General features: G+C 43.8%; 1 protein-coding gene across 3 annotated transcripts in view; it reads left to right on the forward strand.

Moving 5' to 3' along the window:
* Positions 1–4,097: 4,097 nt before the first annotated feature.
* SORCS1 (sortilin related VPS10 domain containing receptor 1) overlaps positions 4,098–17,717 on the forward strand; it is a 536,576-nt gene continuing 522,956 nt past the window's right edge. For 2 of the 3 annotated variants that reach the window (XM_075842831.1, XM_075842832.1), the window contains exon 1: positions 4,099–5,311. In XM_075842831.1, the coding sequence (XP_075698946.1) occupies positions 4,409–5,311 (903 nt within the window). In that variant the 5' untranslated portion in view covers positions 4,099–4,408. Of the gene's footprint in view, positions 5,312–17,717 lie in introns of all 3 variants that reach the window. The other variant, XM_075842830.1, reaches the window with a different exon arrangement.

The raw sequence follows: 17,717 nt of genomic DNA on the forward strand, positions 1-17,717 counted from the left end.
AGCGCGACATGCTCAATATCTCTGCGTATTTCGCGCATCACGCACCCATTGAAGTCAATGGGTGCGTGAAAACCACGCAGCTCGCACGGAAGCACTTCCGTGCGAACCGACTGAAACAGCGCACCAGCTGTCAAAAGGATGAATGTAAACAGAAAAGCACCACGTGCTTTTCTGTTTCCAAACATCCAAACGGAGTGTCTTTGAGATGAGCGAACTCGGACAACCGAACCGAACTTCACCGGGTTCGGCCGAACTCGTTTTGGCCGAACCCGGCAAAAAAAATTCCGGTACGCGACGTCAGGAGATAGTCACTGTCCAGGGTGCTGAAAGAGTTAAACTGTTTTAGCACCATGGACAGTGACTTCCGATCCCAATAAACATGAACCTGTAAAAAAAAAAACGAAGTTCTGACTTACCGATAACTCCCGGCTTCTTCCTCCAGTCTGACCTCCCGGGTCAGTCCAAGTGACAGCTCCAGCCAATCACAGGCCAAGCACAGGCTGCAGCGGTCACATGGACTGCCGCGTCATCCAGGGAGGTGGGGCCCGATGTCAAGAGAGGCGCGTCACCAAGGACGCGTCACCAAGGCAACGGCCGGGAGGGAAGTTCTCGGTAAGTACGAACTTTTTCTTTTTTTTTAACAGGTTTCTCGATATTGTGTTCGGCATTCACTGTCGAGGGTGCTGAAAGAGTTACTGCCGATCAGTTAGCTCTTTCAGCACCCTGGACAGTGACTGACGTCGGCTAGCCTCATCTCTATGATGGCGGCTGCGCGCGCGCATCATACACGGATGACACATGCAGCTGTCAAGTGTTTTTTGCGCGCGCAAAACGCGGCGTTGTTTGCGCGCGCAAAAACACAACGTTCGTCTGAATCTGCCCTTAGGGCGGATTTACACGAGCGTGTGTGTTTTGCGCACGCAAAAAACACGGTGTTTTGCGTGCGCAAAAGGCACTTAACAGCTCCATGTGTCGCAAAACGCCGCGTTGTTTGCGCGCGCAAAAACGCAACGTTCGTCTGAATCTGCCCTTAGGGCGGATTTACACGAGCGTGTGTGTTTTGCGCACGCAAAAAACACGGTGTTTTGCGTGCGCAAAAGGCACTTAACAGCTCCATGTGTCATCACATAGGATGTGCGGCTGCGTGACATGTACTTAGTTTTCGCGTCCGTTTTTTACGCGTCCGTTTTTCAAAATGGCCACTTTAAAAAACCGGCTCATTGGCGTTCTGCTTCCGATTTTTCGGCCGTTTACAACCCGAAAAACGGCCGAAAATAAGCCGTGTGAACATACCCTTACAGTACGGTTTCTACAATGTAGCAGCTCACGGCTGTTATCGCCATGACACGTATTTTCCCACGCCAGCAAATATATGTCAAACTCCACCCCTTTTTTCATTTCCCTTCCCCAGATGAACTTTCATGTGATATTTAAGCTCCACCCAGAAGAGGAAAGACAATAGACGATTGGAAATGATGCATGATGGGACATAACTAAATTAGGGACCATTTCCATTCTACGATTTCCAATCTTAATTGTCACTACACGGGAAGGGGGATTAGTATAACCATATAGGATTACTGTAGTTCCCCTTTAATGGAGCTGTATAGGATTAAAGAACCAGAAACAGCGCCACACCTGTCTACAGGTTGTGTGTGGTATAGCAGCTCAGCCTCATTCATTTCAATAGAGCTGAACTGCAATACCAGACAGAACCTGTGGACAGGTGTGGCGCTGTTTTTGGAAGTAAGCAGTCTTGTTTTTCTAATCCTAGAAACCCTTTTAATATTAATGGCTCATCATTGATTGGGGATGATGGGTGTTGTGCTCTCGTCAGAACCATTTAGGATCTGGACATTGTCCTTGAGACCAATGATGATTTCTATAGTACTTTGCAGATTTGAGTTTGAGCATTGTGTGTAAATATGGGGGGCGCCTGCCTGGCACTGCAGAGGTTAACGGCTGAACGCGTGATTTCTCTGAATGATAGACAGCTGTGTGCGGAGATGAGCGGGCAGCTGTGTGCTGCAGGCGGGGTGACTGCTACTGGAAAACTTTGCCAACCTCCCGCCTGACATTTAGCCAAAAAAGAAAAAAAATCGCAGAAACAAGCAAAATGACAGCTCGTCTTCACTATGACTGCACAGCCACCCGGGCCCACTCCCCTATATTAGATGACTGGGACGTCACGAGTATTCGGTCAATCAAGGGTTAAAAAAAAACAACCTTGTTAAATGTAGAATAATCGTCGTATAATGCAATGTTTTAAGATTTCTGCGAAAAGAGGCCTAAAACCTGAACAGACCTAAGGGTCTGTTCACACACATTTTTTTTGGCACTGTTTTTGACATGGAAATTGCGTCGGAAACTGAGCCAAAAACAGCAAAAACGCCTCCCATTGATCTCAATGGGAGGCGGAGGCGTTTTTTCCCGCAAGTAGCATCATGCCGTTTCTTCAGGCGTTTCCGTCTCTGACCTCCCATTCGACATCAGTGGGAGGCAGGGAGAGCGGTTTTCGCTGGGTTTTTTGCCTGTGGCGCTCATTGGGTATGTTCACAGATTCAAAAACGGCTGAAAATTACGGAGCTGTTTCCAGAGAATACCGCCTCTGATTTTCAGCTGTTTTTGAAGCTGAAAACGTTTTTTTGAGTTTTTTTTCTAGATGTAAACAGCTCCAAAAGCGGCTCAAGAAGTGACATGCTCCTTTTTACGGGGCGTTTACGTAAGCGCTGTTTTTTAAAATGGAGGCGTAAAATACCGCCCCGTCTGAACGAATCACAATTTTTCCCCTTGAATTCAATGTGCAGATGTTTCTAGGCGTTTACTTACCATTTTTTCAGGCGTATTTCGAGGCGTTTACACCCTGAAATACGCCTGAAATCTCTGAATGTGAACATACCCAACGGCTTCGGCAAAAACGCGGCAAGTGTTCTGCCGGTAGGTCAAAATCTGCCTCAAAATTCCCACAGGTAGATTTTTCCGCCTGCAAAAAGCTCAGTGTGAACAGGGCCTAATACTTCTCATAACTGAGGGTTTGCTACAATTGTATCTAGTCTAGACTTGACTGATACATTTTTATCTGCACTGATACATTGTAACAAACTGGGATTCTTTAAACTGGATACAATAGGAACATACCCTCAACTTTGACAAGTATTTGGTCAATACAGGTTTTAAGTCTTGAGGAAGTGGGAGTGGCCTTTGGTCCTTAGGCCGATTTCAAATGGGCGTAATACGGGTTGTTTTTTATCGCCAGTTTTACGGATGTAACACCCAAAATCTTTACAGATCAATACAACCGGAATTGGAGCATCATAAAAGCCTATGTACAAATACAAATGTGCGACTATAGAAGCCTACGATGTTCTGATGATCCGCGGGAGGTCCAGGTGTCGTGTCCGTAATACTGGCGCAAAAAAAGCACCTGCATGACGCCCGTCTGAAAGTGGCTTTAATGTAGAGGAGTCGGATAATGATCTTAATGATTTATACTTGTGGATTGTGTACAAAGAAAATACAAACCTCCTGATGTGAAGGCACTGAAGATCTTTGTCTTGTACTTTGCCACCTTGTATATAGCTGAGCTTAGGTCTGTCAAATGTAGCAGAGCCAAGTTCTTCAGCGTTGAGATTATTAATGTCCCAGAGCTTAGAATTCCAGATGTAGCAGAGTGCAGGCTGTCAGATGCAACACTACAAGGTCTGTCAGATGTAGCAGTACTGAGTTTGTCAAATGTAGCAGAGTTGAGACTATCGCTATAGTAGTGCTGAGTTTGTCAGATGTAGCTGAGCTGAGATTGTCATGTAGCCCAATTTATTATCATCTGTGTTTTTTCTAAGTGCAGTGCAGAGAATTAACACAAGGCAAACCACCAAGAGTTCAATGACAAATTCAGCTCTACTACCTCTGTTGTAGCACCAGATGTCTCTGGCACAGCCACGGTTAATGACCACGGCCTATACAGCGCAGGACTTTTTAACCTCTACACTGCCAGAAAAGGTGTTGCTGCCCCCCAGTGGGTGAGAATGGGTTAAAGCCATGTGCTGGGTGCATGGAGCTGGTGTCTTGTATTTGTGCTGCATGAAGCAGTCACTGAGCTCTGCAGTCTCATTGCTCTCCCTCCTCCTCCCTCACTGTCTCTCTCTCTCTCTCTGATACTCAACCCCTCAGCTCCCACTTCAACTTTGCCTCCACATATCCATTGCTCCCTCTCTCCATCCTCTCTCTCCATCCTCTCTCTCCATCCAGCTCCACCCCTGTCTGCTAGATCCTTCATCAAAACCCCAGCGACACCATCAGCTCTGCAAGAACATTCAGGTTTTTTACATCCTTGGCTGCTCCATCCAGACTGAGAGCTGAGAAACTTCTATGGAGTTGGAGTGAGAGGGGAGCACCTCTAGGAGCTGGTATGGGGGGTCTCCCAGACTGGGGGCTCATGCTCTTTCTTATCACTATATTGAGGATGGCAAAAGAGGGCAAAGGAGACCTGACCTGCTCAACCTGTCACCATCACATTCGCCTGCAGGGCACAGGTGCTGGGCACATTGTCAAGAGGGTGCAGGGGGGTGCACTAGGTGACTGGCCAGGGACTTTTGGCAATACTGGGCACAGCATGGTGCAGGATCACTGGAACGATGACCGGGATCTTGGAGCCTGGAGCAGGACAGTAAGAGGGGGTGATGGCAGATATTGGGCTGGTAAACAGGATCTGACTGATGGATATGAAGGGGCTGGTGACAGGTTAGAGGATGCCAGTGCCAGCTCTTTGGGTACTCAGGAGGGTGAGGCGGCCGATCAAGAGATGAATGGGGGGCATGGTGAAAATGTGGGTGCAGACTTAGATTACTCCATGAATGCAGACAGTGATTTGAGTGGCAGGACAGATCAGATTGTGGGTGCAGCTGCAATTGATGCCAGTGATAGGACTGTCCAGTTTGTGGGTGATGGTCAGTTTTGGGGTTCACAGAGCAGTGGCAAGATCAGGACTGGACAGTTTGGAGGGGCTAATGATGAAGGTGACAGTTTGAGTGGGTTGATGGAAACTGAGCCCCTCACAGGTGCAGTGTTCCCTACACACAACCATATGCCAAGTGGGCACTTTGCCAGAGACTCCCGAGAGATGCCAAGCAGGGCAGGAAGACGGGTCAGAGAAGCTGAGGGACACAGGGTGACCCGTGCACAGACTAGTGACCTGGACAGGGTGAGCCGCTTTCGTGTGGAGGAACTGAAGTTAAGCAGCACAACGTTCTCACTAACCGGGGACTCTGCTCACAACCAAGCCATGGTACACTGGTCCGGACACAACAGCAGTGTGAGTACTGGACATCGCCTCCTATACTATGACTGTCTATATAATAGAAAACCTCTTTATCACATGGTTCCAGGATGATGGTGGTGATGATGATGCTGCGACATCATGTTGGTTTGGCCTAATGGTGACCATATGACCAGTGTATGTCCAGAATGTCCTGTTTTGAGTTTGGATCCTCAGGCTTCTCTATAGCATTTCAGATGTAATATTTTTTGGGCTTTTTCTTCTCAAACAGTAGAATGTCCTCAACCTTCTTCTTCTTGTCTATTTTGACTTCTGGTGACCATGAGATCAATGTTTCAGCAAAATGTCCTGTTTGGAGTCACTAGGCTTCTCGCTGTTACCTATGTATGGCTTCATATTGCAAAACAGTAGAATAAACTAACTTCTCCTTATTTATCTTCTTCTTCTTCTTTTTCTTCTTCTTCTTCTTCTTTTCCTTCTTCTTCTTTTCCTTATTTTTCTTTTCCTCTTCCTGCTTCTTCTTCTTCTTCTTCTTCTTCTTCTCCTTCTCCTACCTCTACTTCTTCTCCTTCTCTTTCTCCTTTTCCTTCTTCTCCTCCTTCTTCTTCCTCTTGTTCCTCTTCTTCTTCTTCTTCTTTTCCTCCTTCTCCTACTTCTACTTCTTCTCTTCCTTCGTCTACTTCTCCTCTTTCTCCTTTTCCTTATTTTCCTCCTACTTCTTCCTCTTCTTCTTCATCATCTTCTTCTTCTCCTTCTTCTTCTTCTAATTCTTCTTCTTCTTCCCCTCCTCCTCCTTCTTCTTCCTCTTGTTCCTCTTCTTCTTCTTCTTCTTCTTTTCCTCCTTCTTCTCCTACTTCTAATTCTTCTCTTCCTTCGTCTACTTCTCCTTCTCTTTCTCCTTTTCCTTCTTCTCCTACTTCTTCCTCTTGTTCTTGTTCTTCATCATCATCTTCCTCTTCTCCTTCATCTTCTTCTTCTTCTTCTTCTTCTTCCTCTTCTTCTTCTTCTTCTTCTTCTTCTTCTTCTTCCTCCTCCTCTTCATCTCTTATTTGACTTCTGGTGACCATATGGCCAATGTTTCTCCGTAATGTCTTCTACTTGGGTCTTCAGACTTCTTAATGGCAGTTTTATTGGTTGTAGATGTGATATAGGACACTTGACCATTAGCTACTCTCTACCAGTGTAACATCTTGTGTATAGTGTGACTGTATATAATGATACTGAGTTTTACCGTCAACTCTGTATCCATCATGAAATCGTCTCTTATATAGAGAGATTGACTACTCCCATCTGCTATGTTGTACGGTCACTGAGTTGTTTGTTAGCTCTACAGTAGTGACATTGAGCATAACCATCTGCTGTGTATAATATCGGGGAGTTGTTACATTTTATCTAGTGGGAATAAATATTCCCAACTCCTATGCTGTTACTAAGTTTCCATATTGTTATTATCAAACATTATTGTATCAGACACGGGACCCGTATGTGAGGAGTCATCTCCCTGGTACATCTAATACTATAATATAGTGATAATCACCAAGCACTGACTGCTGGGCATACATAGCATCTCTGAGTGCTATAATATGTGCATATATAATGTATGCCATGTATAATGCATGGCATGTGCCAAGCTGGCCTGTACCATATGGACATCCCTGAGCATGTTTTATGCTTTCTGTTCTTGCAAAGTGTCATAGAGATGTTATACCTATTAAAATATAGAGCAGGACTGAGTATTACTTGGTGTGTGGACTGCGGCTGCTATGGTTACAGTGGCACAGCTTTCTGGCATAGTGTCCACACGTCGGAATATCAGGGGTTAATGGCTGTAAAATATCATTGAAACTGTAATAACATATATCAGTCTGTGACTATGGACCACAAATCATCACTAATAACCCCCAGGGGTCTGGATATTAAACCCTTTCCCTGCATATAGCAGCTTCAGCACCCTAGTCAGCTACCCTGAACCTGTCCTGGTATACTCTGTAATAAACTATGGAACTGCAAGTGCCAGCATACCCTGCCAGTGCCGGAATTACAGGGTCATACAGGCACTGTATACACTGCTGGGAATCTCCTGAACAGCTGGCAGGACATGTTGGTACTTGTAGTTCTTTATTGCTATAGTCACTCTGACAAAATGCAGGAATCACAGGGGATATGCTGCTCTGTCTCCTGCGGGATATACAGGCTAACAGAGAGGGCTGATGGGAGTTGTAGTGCCTTCACCCCCTAGAATGAAGTTTATTCACTCCGACTTATACTGTCCTGGTAGTTCCAGAAGAAGAGGGGTGCAGGAGATTGGGGCAGATTTACTACAGTGTCTAGAATGTATCAAGAAATTGCCAAATTTGGTGCAATTTGACACATTTTTGGGCATTTCGTATTAGAATAATTTAAGAACAGATATTTGCGTCTCACTAGTTTCAAAAGTGCATAGAGAAGAGGAACGGCTTCGCGGGTGTAGGGGACATGGCTTAAAATACGCCAAAGTGGGTGAAACGAAAACTAAGCCAACCAAGAGCTGGCATAAGGAAGAGAAAAGTGGGCAGCAAAATGTGCCATGCAGCGTGCGCCACTTACACCGCCCAGATGGGTCTTTGCTGCCCTCATCTTCCACATTTTAATAAATCTGCCCGATCTGTTTTGTTTCCATTGAAACAAATTGTTCAAAAAAAGTCTCCAGTTGGCCATTACTGGATGTGGCCAGAAGGGGGCGCTGTAATAAGAATAAAAAATATCTGTCCCTGCCATCATTATTATAGAATTATAATGTGTCCCGTGTGGTAATAAGTGCAGTGATTGACCTGCAGTCCGTGTGTGTATGTGTGTATATATATATACCTTGTGTTTACATCTCCTGCTGCCTCGGCGTCCGTCATGATGAGATTATCAGAGAATTATTCATGCGGCTGAACAACACGCAACTCATACATATGAAATACACGGAGCAGGACACGTATAGACACATCATTAACGTGTGCGCATCTGTGAAATCACTGAATAATACAGAAACATATCTGTGTCCTACTGTGCCATAAAAAGGAGCAGATACAGCAGAGCTGAGAGTGTCAGGTACAGCAGAGCTGAGAGTGTCAGGTACAGCAGAGCCGAGAGTGTCAGGTACAGCAGAGCCGAGAGTGTCAGGTACAGCAGTGCTGAGAGTGTCAGGTACAGCAGAGCTGAGAGTGTCAGGTACAGCAGAGCTGAGAGTGTCAGGTACAGCAGAGCTGAGAGTGTCAGGTACATCAGAGCTGAGAGTGTCAGGTACAGCAGAGCTGAGTGTGTCAAATGTAGCTGTGCTGAGAGTGTCAAATGTAGCTGTGCTGAGAGTGTCAAATGTAGCTGATCTGAGAGTGTTAGATGTAGCTGAGCTGAGAGTGTCAAATGTAGCTGAGCTGAGAGTGTCAAATGTAGCTGAGCTGAGAGTGTCAAATGTAGCTGAGCTGAGAGTGTCAAATGTGGCTGAGCTGAAAGTGTTAGATTTAGCTGAGCTGAGAGTGTCAAATGTAGCTGAGCTGAGAGTGATATGTAGCTGAGCTGAGAGTGTTAGATGTAGCTGAGCTAAGAGTGTCAAATGTAGATGAGCTAAGAGTGTCAAATATAGCTGAGCTGAGAGTGTCAAATGTAGCTGTGCTGAGATTGGCAGGTACAGCAAAGCTGAGAGTGTCAGATGTAGCTGAGCCGAAAGTGTCAGACGTAGCTGAGCTGAAAGTGTCAGACGTAGCTGAACTGAGATGAACAGATTCAGCAAAGCTGAGAGTGTGAGGTGTAGTAGGCAGATAAAGCGCAGTTGAGATTCTCAGATGTAGCAGAGCTAAAATTGTCAGATGCAGAAGAGCTGAGAGTGTCAAATGTAGAAGAAGTGGGCTTATCAGATGTAAGAGAACCAAGAGTGTCAGAAGTCTCAGAGCAAGGAGTGTCAGATAAAGCAGCACTGACAGCCTCCAATGAAGTAGCAGAGCTGACGGTGAAGTAACTCTGCCGATTTTATGATATTTACTTTGTGGATAGGATTGCAACTTCCCCTCCTCAGAAGTTCTCCTCTGCTCCTCTTCAGCTACTCCCAAAAAGGAGTCAAGTTGTTTCTGAGGCTTCCTGATGTTAACAATCATTTAACTGTGTGTTAATAATAACTGATAATGGAAGCAGCAGTGACCTGCACAGCAGCACAAAGTTCTTCAGCAGAAGAGTGTGCTGATCTTTTAGGTGTTGACAGACTGAGAGTTTCATAGTGTAAGCAGCAGGGTCCCCAGCCGCACAGAATATTTAAGAAGAGGCGTGTGCTGATCTTTTAGAAGGTGACACACTCAGATTTACATAGTGGAAGCAGCAGGGTGTCTGGAAGCACAGAGTATTTCAGGAGAAGAGTGTACTGATCCTGTGAGAGGTCTCAGGTTGAGAGTTACATTGTGTAAGGAACAAGGTCCCCAGCAGCACAGAGTATTTCAGGAGAGAAGTGTGCTGCTCTTTTAGGAGTTGACAGACTGTGAGTTGCACAGTGGAAGCAGCAGGGTCCCCAGCCGCACAGAATATTTAAGAAGAGGCGTGTGCTGATCTTTTAGAAGGTGACACACTCAGATTTACATAGTGGAAGCAGCAGGGTGTCTGGAAGCACAGAGTATTTCAGGAGAAGAGTGTACTGATCCTGTGAGAGGTCTCAGGTTGAGAGTTACATTGTGTAAGGAACAAGGTCCCCAGCAGCACAGAGTATTTCAGGAGAGAAGTGTGCTGCTCTTTTAGGAGTTGACAGACTGTGAGTTGCACAGTGGAAGCAGCAGGGTCCCCAGCAGCACATAGTATTTCAGAAGAGGAGTGTGCTAATCTTTTAGTAGGCGACAGACTGAACGTTACATAGTGAAAGCAGCAGGTTCCCCAGCAGCACAGAGTAATTCAGGAGAGGAGTGTGCTGATACTGTAGGGGGCAGTGACCTGTCCACTCATGTGACGATGTTAGTGAGGACAGGACTGCGGGTGACACGGGTCATGATGTGAGGAGATCGGTGTAACTCCAGTAACAATGTGTGAATTCTGTTACATTGTTGCAGGTTGTGATGTCAGGGACCAGAGGTTGATGAGGTAGCAAAGAGAGCTCTGCTATATCAACAGTGACTGATAGGAGGATGAGAGGGCGATGTACATTCAGCACCAGGGACAGGTCCTCTGCAGGTACCGCACCGTCCACACTTCCCCCTGGACGAGAAGACTTCCAGAAATGAAGCCCCCTCCTCAGTCCAGTATTACCTGCAGTGTGTGCTGGGACAGCGAGGAGCCGGAGGCAGTGGCACTATTAACAATTATTATTATTATTACTACTATTATTATTATTATTATTATTATTATTATTATTATTATTATTATTATTATTATTATTATTATTATTACTACTATTATTATTATTATTAGCATTACTACTATTCCTATTATGATTACTATCACTATAACTTTTACTTAGATACAGATGTTGGATACATTTGTGGCAATGTATTACATTGCTGAGTGCAGGAAGACGACTATTATAGGATTTAGTATAAAATGCAGGTATTGTGAGGGAACATCTTGTGGAACCTACAACCTGACCTAATTCCAACTCAATAATGTGTATAATGTGTCAAGACTCAGGCTGCTGTTCTGTCTCTATGCTTTACACTGCAGCTCTTTTCATTCATATAAACTGTAACGCTCAGCAGGAAGCCAGTGCATGAGAGCAATTTCCATTTTCATTATTGCTACCATTCAGTGACGTACATAGAAGAGAGAGGGAGCCCCATAGGAAAGATCACAATGGGCCCCAGTGTTTGTCTGTTTTGCAATATTGCCGTTCCTCTGGGGAGGGGTCTGCACAGGTAAATGTTGTCAATGTTCAGTGTCAGTAGATCCAGTTTATGGGTCTGGGGCACAAATCAATGTACAGATGTGGTTGGCTTTATTGCAGCATCGTCCTCATGCATTATATGACTTTAATGAACCGTCGCCATGACCTGCACCGGGCTGCTCCACAGTCCATAAAATACATCTTTTGGCCCCCGTAACAATGTTCTTTACCGCATTAGCTGCAAGTACCAAGTTAATCTCCTATAAATGTGTTTTTGAACTGCAGCAGCAAAACCTGAGAAGCTGAGACTTTACAGAGCGGATTTTACACTTGTGAGAGTCCAACTGCGGCAATAAAATAAAATCATATCATTAAATAAACACTTAATGAAATAAGTAGATGTGGCCTAATGGAATTATAGGATATTGTTCCACCCTGGAGGACTGCAGGTCGGAGTCGCACATTGCAGCCACTGGAACCCTCCGGCAACTTGGCTCCGGATTTCCTTCCCGGTTCTTCATGACCGCGCTCATCTTTAAATAATGAAGACTATTATTTTCCAGGGCATTTAATAACTTTGCAGAGAATCCGTCCAGTCAATTATGCAGGAGTTCACAGGACATGGTGTGCACTGACTATCATCCCGGCTTCCAGATATGTTTCACATCCAATGTCATAAAATGCGCTGGGAATAGTGCGGACGTCCTTACTCAATGCGCTTATCATGTCTGAGATGTCTGTTCTTCCAGTCTCTTCATTCATATCCCAATACCTTATATAATACTGTCAATATTTTGTATGTCAGATATTGTATGATAGACTCTATCGAGGTAGCAGAGCTGAATTTGCCATTTTGCACACCATGATAACTTATTGATTTACAGCTCTCCTGTGTGATTGGATAGTGCCAGGCTGTGTAGGGATACACCCTATTGATAAGGGGAATGGTAACACCCAGTTGCCAATTTATTCATACATTTCCAAGAGGAGTAATAGAGCAACGGCACAAGTCAGAATTCTAAGAAAGATGTTCCAGAATGGTTATTTTCTGGGAAAACGAGATTTTTACTCAAATATATATTACCCACCAACAACATTTCTCATAATAATTACCTGTCCACAGGATAGGCAATAAATGTTAGATGGCTGGGGGCCCCAATGCTGGTGCCTCCACCAATACGGAACACTCCCCTGTTTCCGTATCTCCTACAGAGTTGTAGAGTAGCATGCATTCCGGATCACCATTCTAAACCTGCCCATTTGGCTTTGGAAGGTGCACATATCATATCTATGGAGGGAAGGAGATAAGTGGCCCCCAAACACTTCTGGCACCACTTATCCAACATCAAATAAAATATTGGATAAGTTAAATCTCCTCTGTGCAATCACAGTCCCCACAGATATTAAATTGTTGGAGAATCCAGTTCTGTCGGAAAATAAAAATCAAATTTTTCAGGCTTTTGAGTTCAATCTTCCCAGTAACTTCTGCTTGATCAGTGTCTGTACAGAACGTGGTGTGGAAATTGTCATCCAATTGTACCATAACAAATTATCTCAAAATATAATGCAGCAGAGAGAATACATTACAGAAGCGTAACTAAGCAGTAAGGGTATGTTCACACGAGGGCGTCCGGTACGGCTGAAATTACGGGGATGTTTCAGCCTGAAAACATCCCCGTAATTTCAGCCGTAACGGCATGTGCAGGCGTTTGAACGCCGCGTCCATTACGGCCGTAATTAGCGCTGCTATTCATTGGAGTCAATGAATAATGGCTCCAATTACGGCCAAAGAAGTGACAGGTCACTTCTTTGAGCACTGTATGTTGGTATTTGAGCACTGTATGATGGTATTTCAGCACTGTATGTTAGTATTTGAGCACCGCATGATGGTATCTGAGCACTGTATGTTGGTATTTGAGCACTGTATGTTGGTATTTCAGCACTGTATGATGGTATTTGAGCACTGTATGTCGGTATTTGAGCACTGTATGTCAGTATTTGAGCACTGTATTTTGGTATTTGAGCACTGTATATTGGTATTTGAGCACTGTATGTTAGTATTTGAGCACTGTATGATGGTATGTGAGCACTGTATGTTGGTAATTGAGCACTGTATGTCGGTATTTGAGCACTGTATGATGGTATGTGAGCACTGTATGTCGGTATTTGAGCACTGTATGTTGGTATTTGAGCACTGTATGATGATATTTGAGCAATGCATATTGGTATTTCAGAACTGTATGTTGGTAATTGAGCACTGTATGATGATATTTCAGCACTGTGTGTTAGTATTTGAGCACTGTATGATGGTATCTGAGCACTGTATGTGGGTATTTGAGTGCTGTATGTTGGTAATTGAGCACTGTGTGGTGGTAATTGAGCACTGTATGTTGGTATTTGATCACTGTGTGGTGGTATTTGAGCACTGTATGTTGGTAACTGAGCACTGTATGTTGGTATCTGAGCACTGTATGTTGGTATTTGAGCACTGCATGTAGGTATTTGAGCACTGTATGATGGTATTTGAGCACTGTTTGTTGGTATTTGATCACTGTATGATAGTATTTGAGCACTGTATGATGGTATCTGAGCACTGTATGTTGGTATTTGAGCACTGTATGTTGGTATATGAGCACTGTATGTTGATATTTGAGCACTGTATGTTAGTATATGAGCACTGTATGTTAGTATTTGAGCACTGTATGTTGGTATGTGAGCACTGTATGTTGGTATTTGAGCACTGTATAATGCTATTTGAGCACTGTATGTTAGTATATGAGCACTGTATGTTAGTATTTGAGCACTGTATGTTGGTATTTGAGCAGTCTATGTTGGTATTTGAGCATTGCATGATGCTATTTGAGCACTGTATGTTGGTATTTGAGCAGTGTATGTTGGTATTTGAGCAGTGTATGATGTATTTGAGCACTATATGCTGGTATATGAGCACTGGATGTTGGTATTTCAGCACTGTATGATGATATTTCAGCATTGTATATTGGTATTTGAGCACTGTATGTTGATATTTGTGCGCTGTATGGTGGTATTTGAGCACTGTATGTCGGTATTTGAGCACTATATGTCGGTATTTGAGCACTGTATGTTGGTATTTGAGCACTGTATGATGATATTTGAGCACTGTATATTGGTATTTCAGCACTGTATGTCGGTATTTGAGCACTGTATGATGGTATGTGACCACTGTATGTTGGTATATGAGCGCTGTATGATGGTATGTGAGCACTGTATGTTGGTATTTGAGCACTGCATGTTGGTATTTGAGCACTGTGTGATGGTATTTGAGCAGTGTATGTTGGTATTTGAGCACTGTATGATGGTATCTGAGCACTGTATGTTGGTATTTACGCACTGTATGTTGGTATTTGAGCACCGTTTGTTGATATTTGAGCACTGTATGTTAGTATATGAGCACTGTATGTTAGTATTTGAGCACTGAATGTTGGTATTTGAGCACTGTATGATGATATTTGAGCATTGTATGATGCTATTTGAGCACTGTATGTTGGTATTTGAGCACCGTATGTTGGTATTTGAGCACTGTATAATGCTATTTGAGCACTGTATATTGGTATTTGAGCCCTGTATGTTAGCATTTGAGCACTGTATATTGGTATGTGAGCAGTGTATGTTGGTATTTGAGCACTGTATGCTGGTATATGATCACTATATGCTAGTATATGAGCACGGTATGTTGGTATTAGAGATCTGTATGATGGTATCTGAGCACTGTATGATGGTATTTGAGCACTGTATGTTGATATTTGAGCACTGTATGTTGGTATTTGAGCACTGTATGATGGTATTTCAGCCTTGTATGTTACTTTTTGAGCACTGTATGTTAGTATTTGAGCACTGTATGTTGGTATTTGAGCACTGTATGTTAGTATTTGCGCACTGTATGTTGGTATTTGAGCACTGTATGTTGGTATTTGAACACTGTATATTGGTATTTGAGCACTGTATGGTAGTATTTGAGCATAGTATGTTGGTATTTGAGCACTGTATGATGATATTTGAGCACTGTGTATTGGTATTTGAGCACTGTATATTGGTATTTGAGCACTGTATGATAATATTTGAGCACTGTATATTGGTATTTGAGCACTGTATATTGGTATTTGAGCACTGTATGTTGGTATTTGAGCACTGTATGATGGTATTTGAGCACTGTATGTTGGTATATGAGCACTGTATGATGTATTTGAGCACTGTATATTGGTATTTCAGCACTATATGTTGGTATTTGGGCAGTGTATGATGGTATCTGAGAACTGTATGTTGGTATTTGAGCACTGTATGTTGGTATTTGAGCACTGAATGATGGTATCTGAGCATTGTATGTTGGTATTTGAGCACTGTAGGTTGGTATTTGAGCACTGTATGTTAGTATTTGAGCACTGTATGTCGGTATTTGAGCACTGCATGTTGGTTTCTGAGCACTGTATATTGGTATTTGAGCACTGTATGTTGGTATTTGAGCACTGTATGTAATTTAAGCACTGTATGTTGGTTTCTGAGCACTGTATATTGGTATTTGAGCACTGTATGTTATTTGAGTACTGTGTGGCGGCATTTACTTTACTTTAGAACTGTACAGTGCATTATTTTGCTGTTTATGGTGTTGGTAGCACTGTATAGCATTGTTATTTAGTTCAACTATATATAAGTGTTATTTTTTCATCGTATGGCACTATATGGAATGGTTATATGTGCACTGTATGACAATATAAACTATGAGGATATACAACATACAGAACAGTACAGGACATCATCCAATGTAAGGCCCTGTTCAGAGAACCAGATGAAGGTCATGAGCGAGTTACAAGTAAAGTCCCTTGCTTCTTGTTTTTGTTTTGATGTCGTGCTCCAGTGGTGACGTACGTGATGTCTGTAAGGGTATGTTCACATGGCTTATTTACGGACGTAATTCGGGCGTATTACGCCTCGATTTACGTCCGAAAATGCGCCGCTGTCAAATGCGCCGCTGTCAAAAGGTGCCGCGTAAAAAAGACGCCCGCGTCAAAGAAGTGCCTGTCACTTCTTCAGACATAATTGGAGCCATTTTCCATTGACTCGATGGAAAAGCAGCTCCAATTACATCCGTAATGGACGCAGCGAAATAGCGCCTCAACATGCCATGACGGCTGAAATTACGGAGCTGTTATCTCCTGAAAACAGCCCCGTAATTTCAGCCGTTACGGACGCTGCCGTGTGAACATACCCTAAATGTAACGTGACATCCGGACACCCTGGTTTTATATCTTCCATTGCTTTATTAAGGGGAAATATTATTGGAGGTAATAAAATCTGTGTAATGCTAATAATGTCTGGAACAGCAGGCGAATCCTGGAATACAAGGTCAGCCAACTCGGGCAGATGGCCGGTCAGAGCAGCGGTGGGGATTTAGGGTGAAGCACATTATACACATAGTCCAAGAACACAAATAGAAATAAACCATAAGAAATGCTGATGGAGGCTCTGCCATGTGTCTGCAGGGTAAGATGGGGGGACAGTGCGGCTTCTGAGCTCGGGTGAGGGGACGGGTGAGCACATGGGGGTTGTGTTGGGGTTTATGATGGGAAAACACTCAATACATATCACAACGTTATAATCTCCTGTAATTACTTATAAAGAGACATTATAACATTTGTAGTGGTGGAAGGAAATTTGGATTACAAATATTTCAGGTTTCTTTACTCCCGGTCATTCATCTGATTCTCCAGGTGGATACTGTCAGCAAGCAGGATAGTAATCGCTGACAGATCGTTCTGTAGACAGAGGTGTATGTGGAATACAGACAGGCCATGCAAGTTATATGGGGCCCCTAAGAACAGAGGACCCAGTGCAAGATATCCCAACCCCCGACAAGTGAGGGAAAAAATGTCCAGAGGTTCATGCGGTTCTTCTCTGGGAAGGGAATGGGGGTAACAAGCTAGTGACCCTGACTTTTACTTGTTCATGTTGATTTCCCCAGGGTGGGAGAATGATGAAAATTGAACATTAATATTCATGCAATATACAAGTAAATGTCATAGCCGTTGTCCTGAAAGCTCCACCTTGGGTCCATTTACTAAAGGTTATATTAGGGAATTGCATTGTTAGCAATTGCTGTGTACGATGCCTTATTATTCAGGTATGATCCAATAAAACACTTATGCCGGGTTCCCACGGGTCAAATACGCTGCATAAAAATCACGCAGCGTGTCCGACCTGAAACCCGCAGGACATTCCGTTCGAAAATTCCCACCACATTGTGGTCCGTTTTTTTTAGAACGGAATTTCCATTACGGAACAAGGCAGGTCATACTTACCCCCTCCGTCTTCTCTGCGCGTAGTCCGGCCTCCTGCGATGATGTGGTAGGCCATGTGACGCTGCAGCCTGTGATTGGCTGCAGTGGTCACATGGGATAAAACGTCATCCTAGAAAGCCAGACTGCAGGAAGAAGGAGGGCATTCTGGGTAAGTATGATTTTTTGGGGCGTAATCGCTCCGAATACACCACAAAAGTCGCAACACTTGGCTTTCTGTTGCGGGTTTTGCCTCCCTATTGAATCCAATGGGGGAAAACCCGCAACAGAAAATCAACTAAAACGCAGCATAAAT

Source organism: Rhinoderma darwinii, chromosome 11 (genome assembly GCF_050947455.1).
Source record: "Rhinoderma darwinii isolate aRhiDar2 chromosome 11, aRhiDar2.hap1, whole genome shotgun sequence".
NCBI lineage: Eukaryota > Metazoa > Chordata > Amphibia > Anura > Rhinodermatidae > Rhinoderma > Rhinoderma darwinii.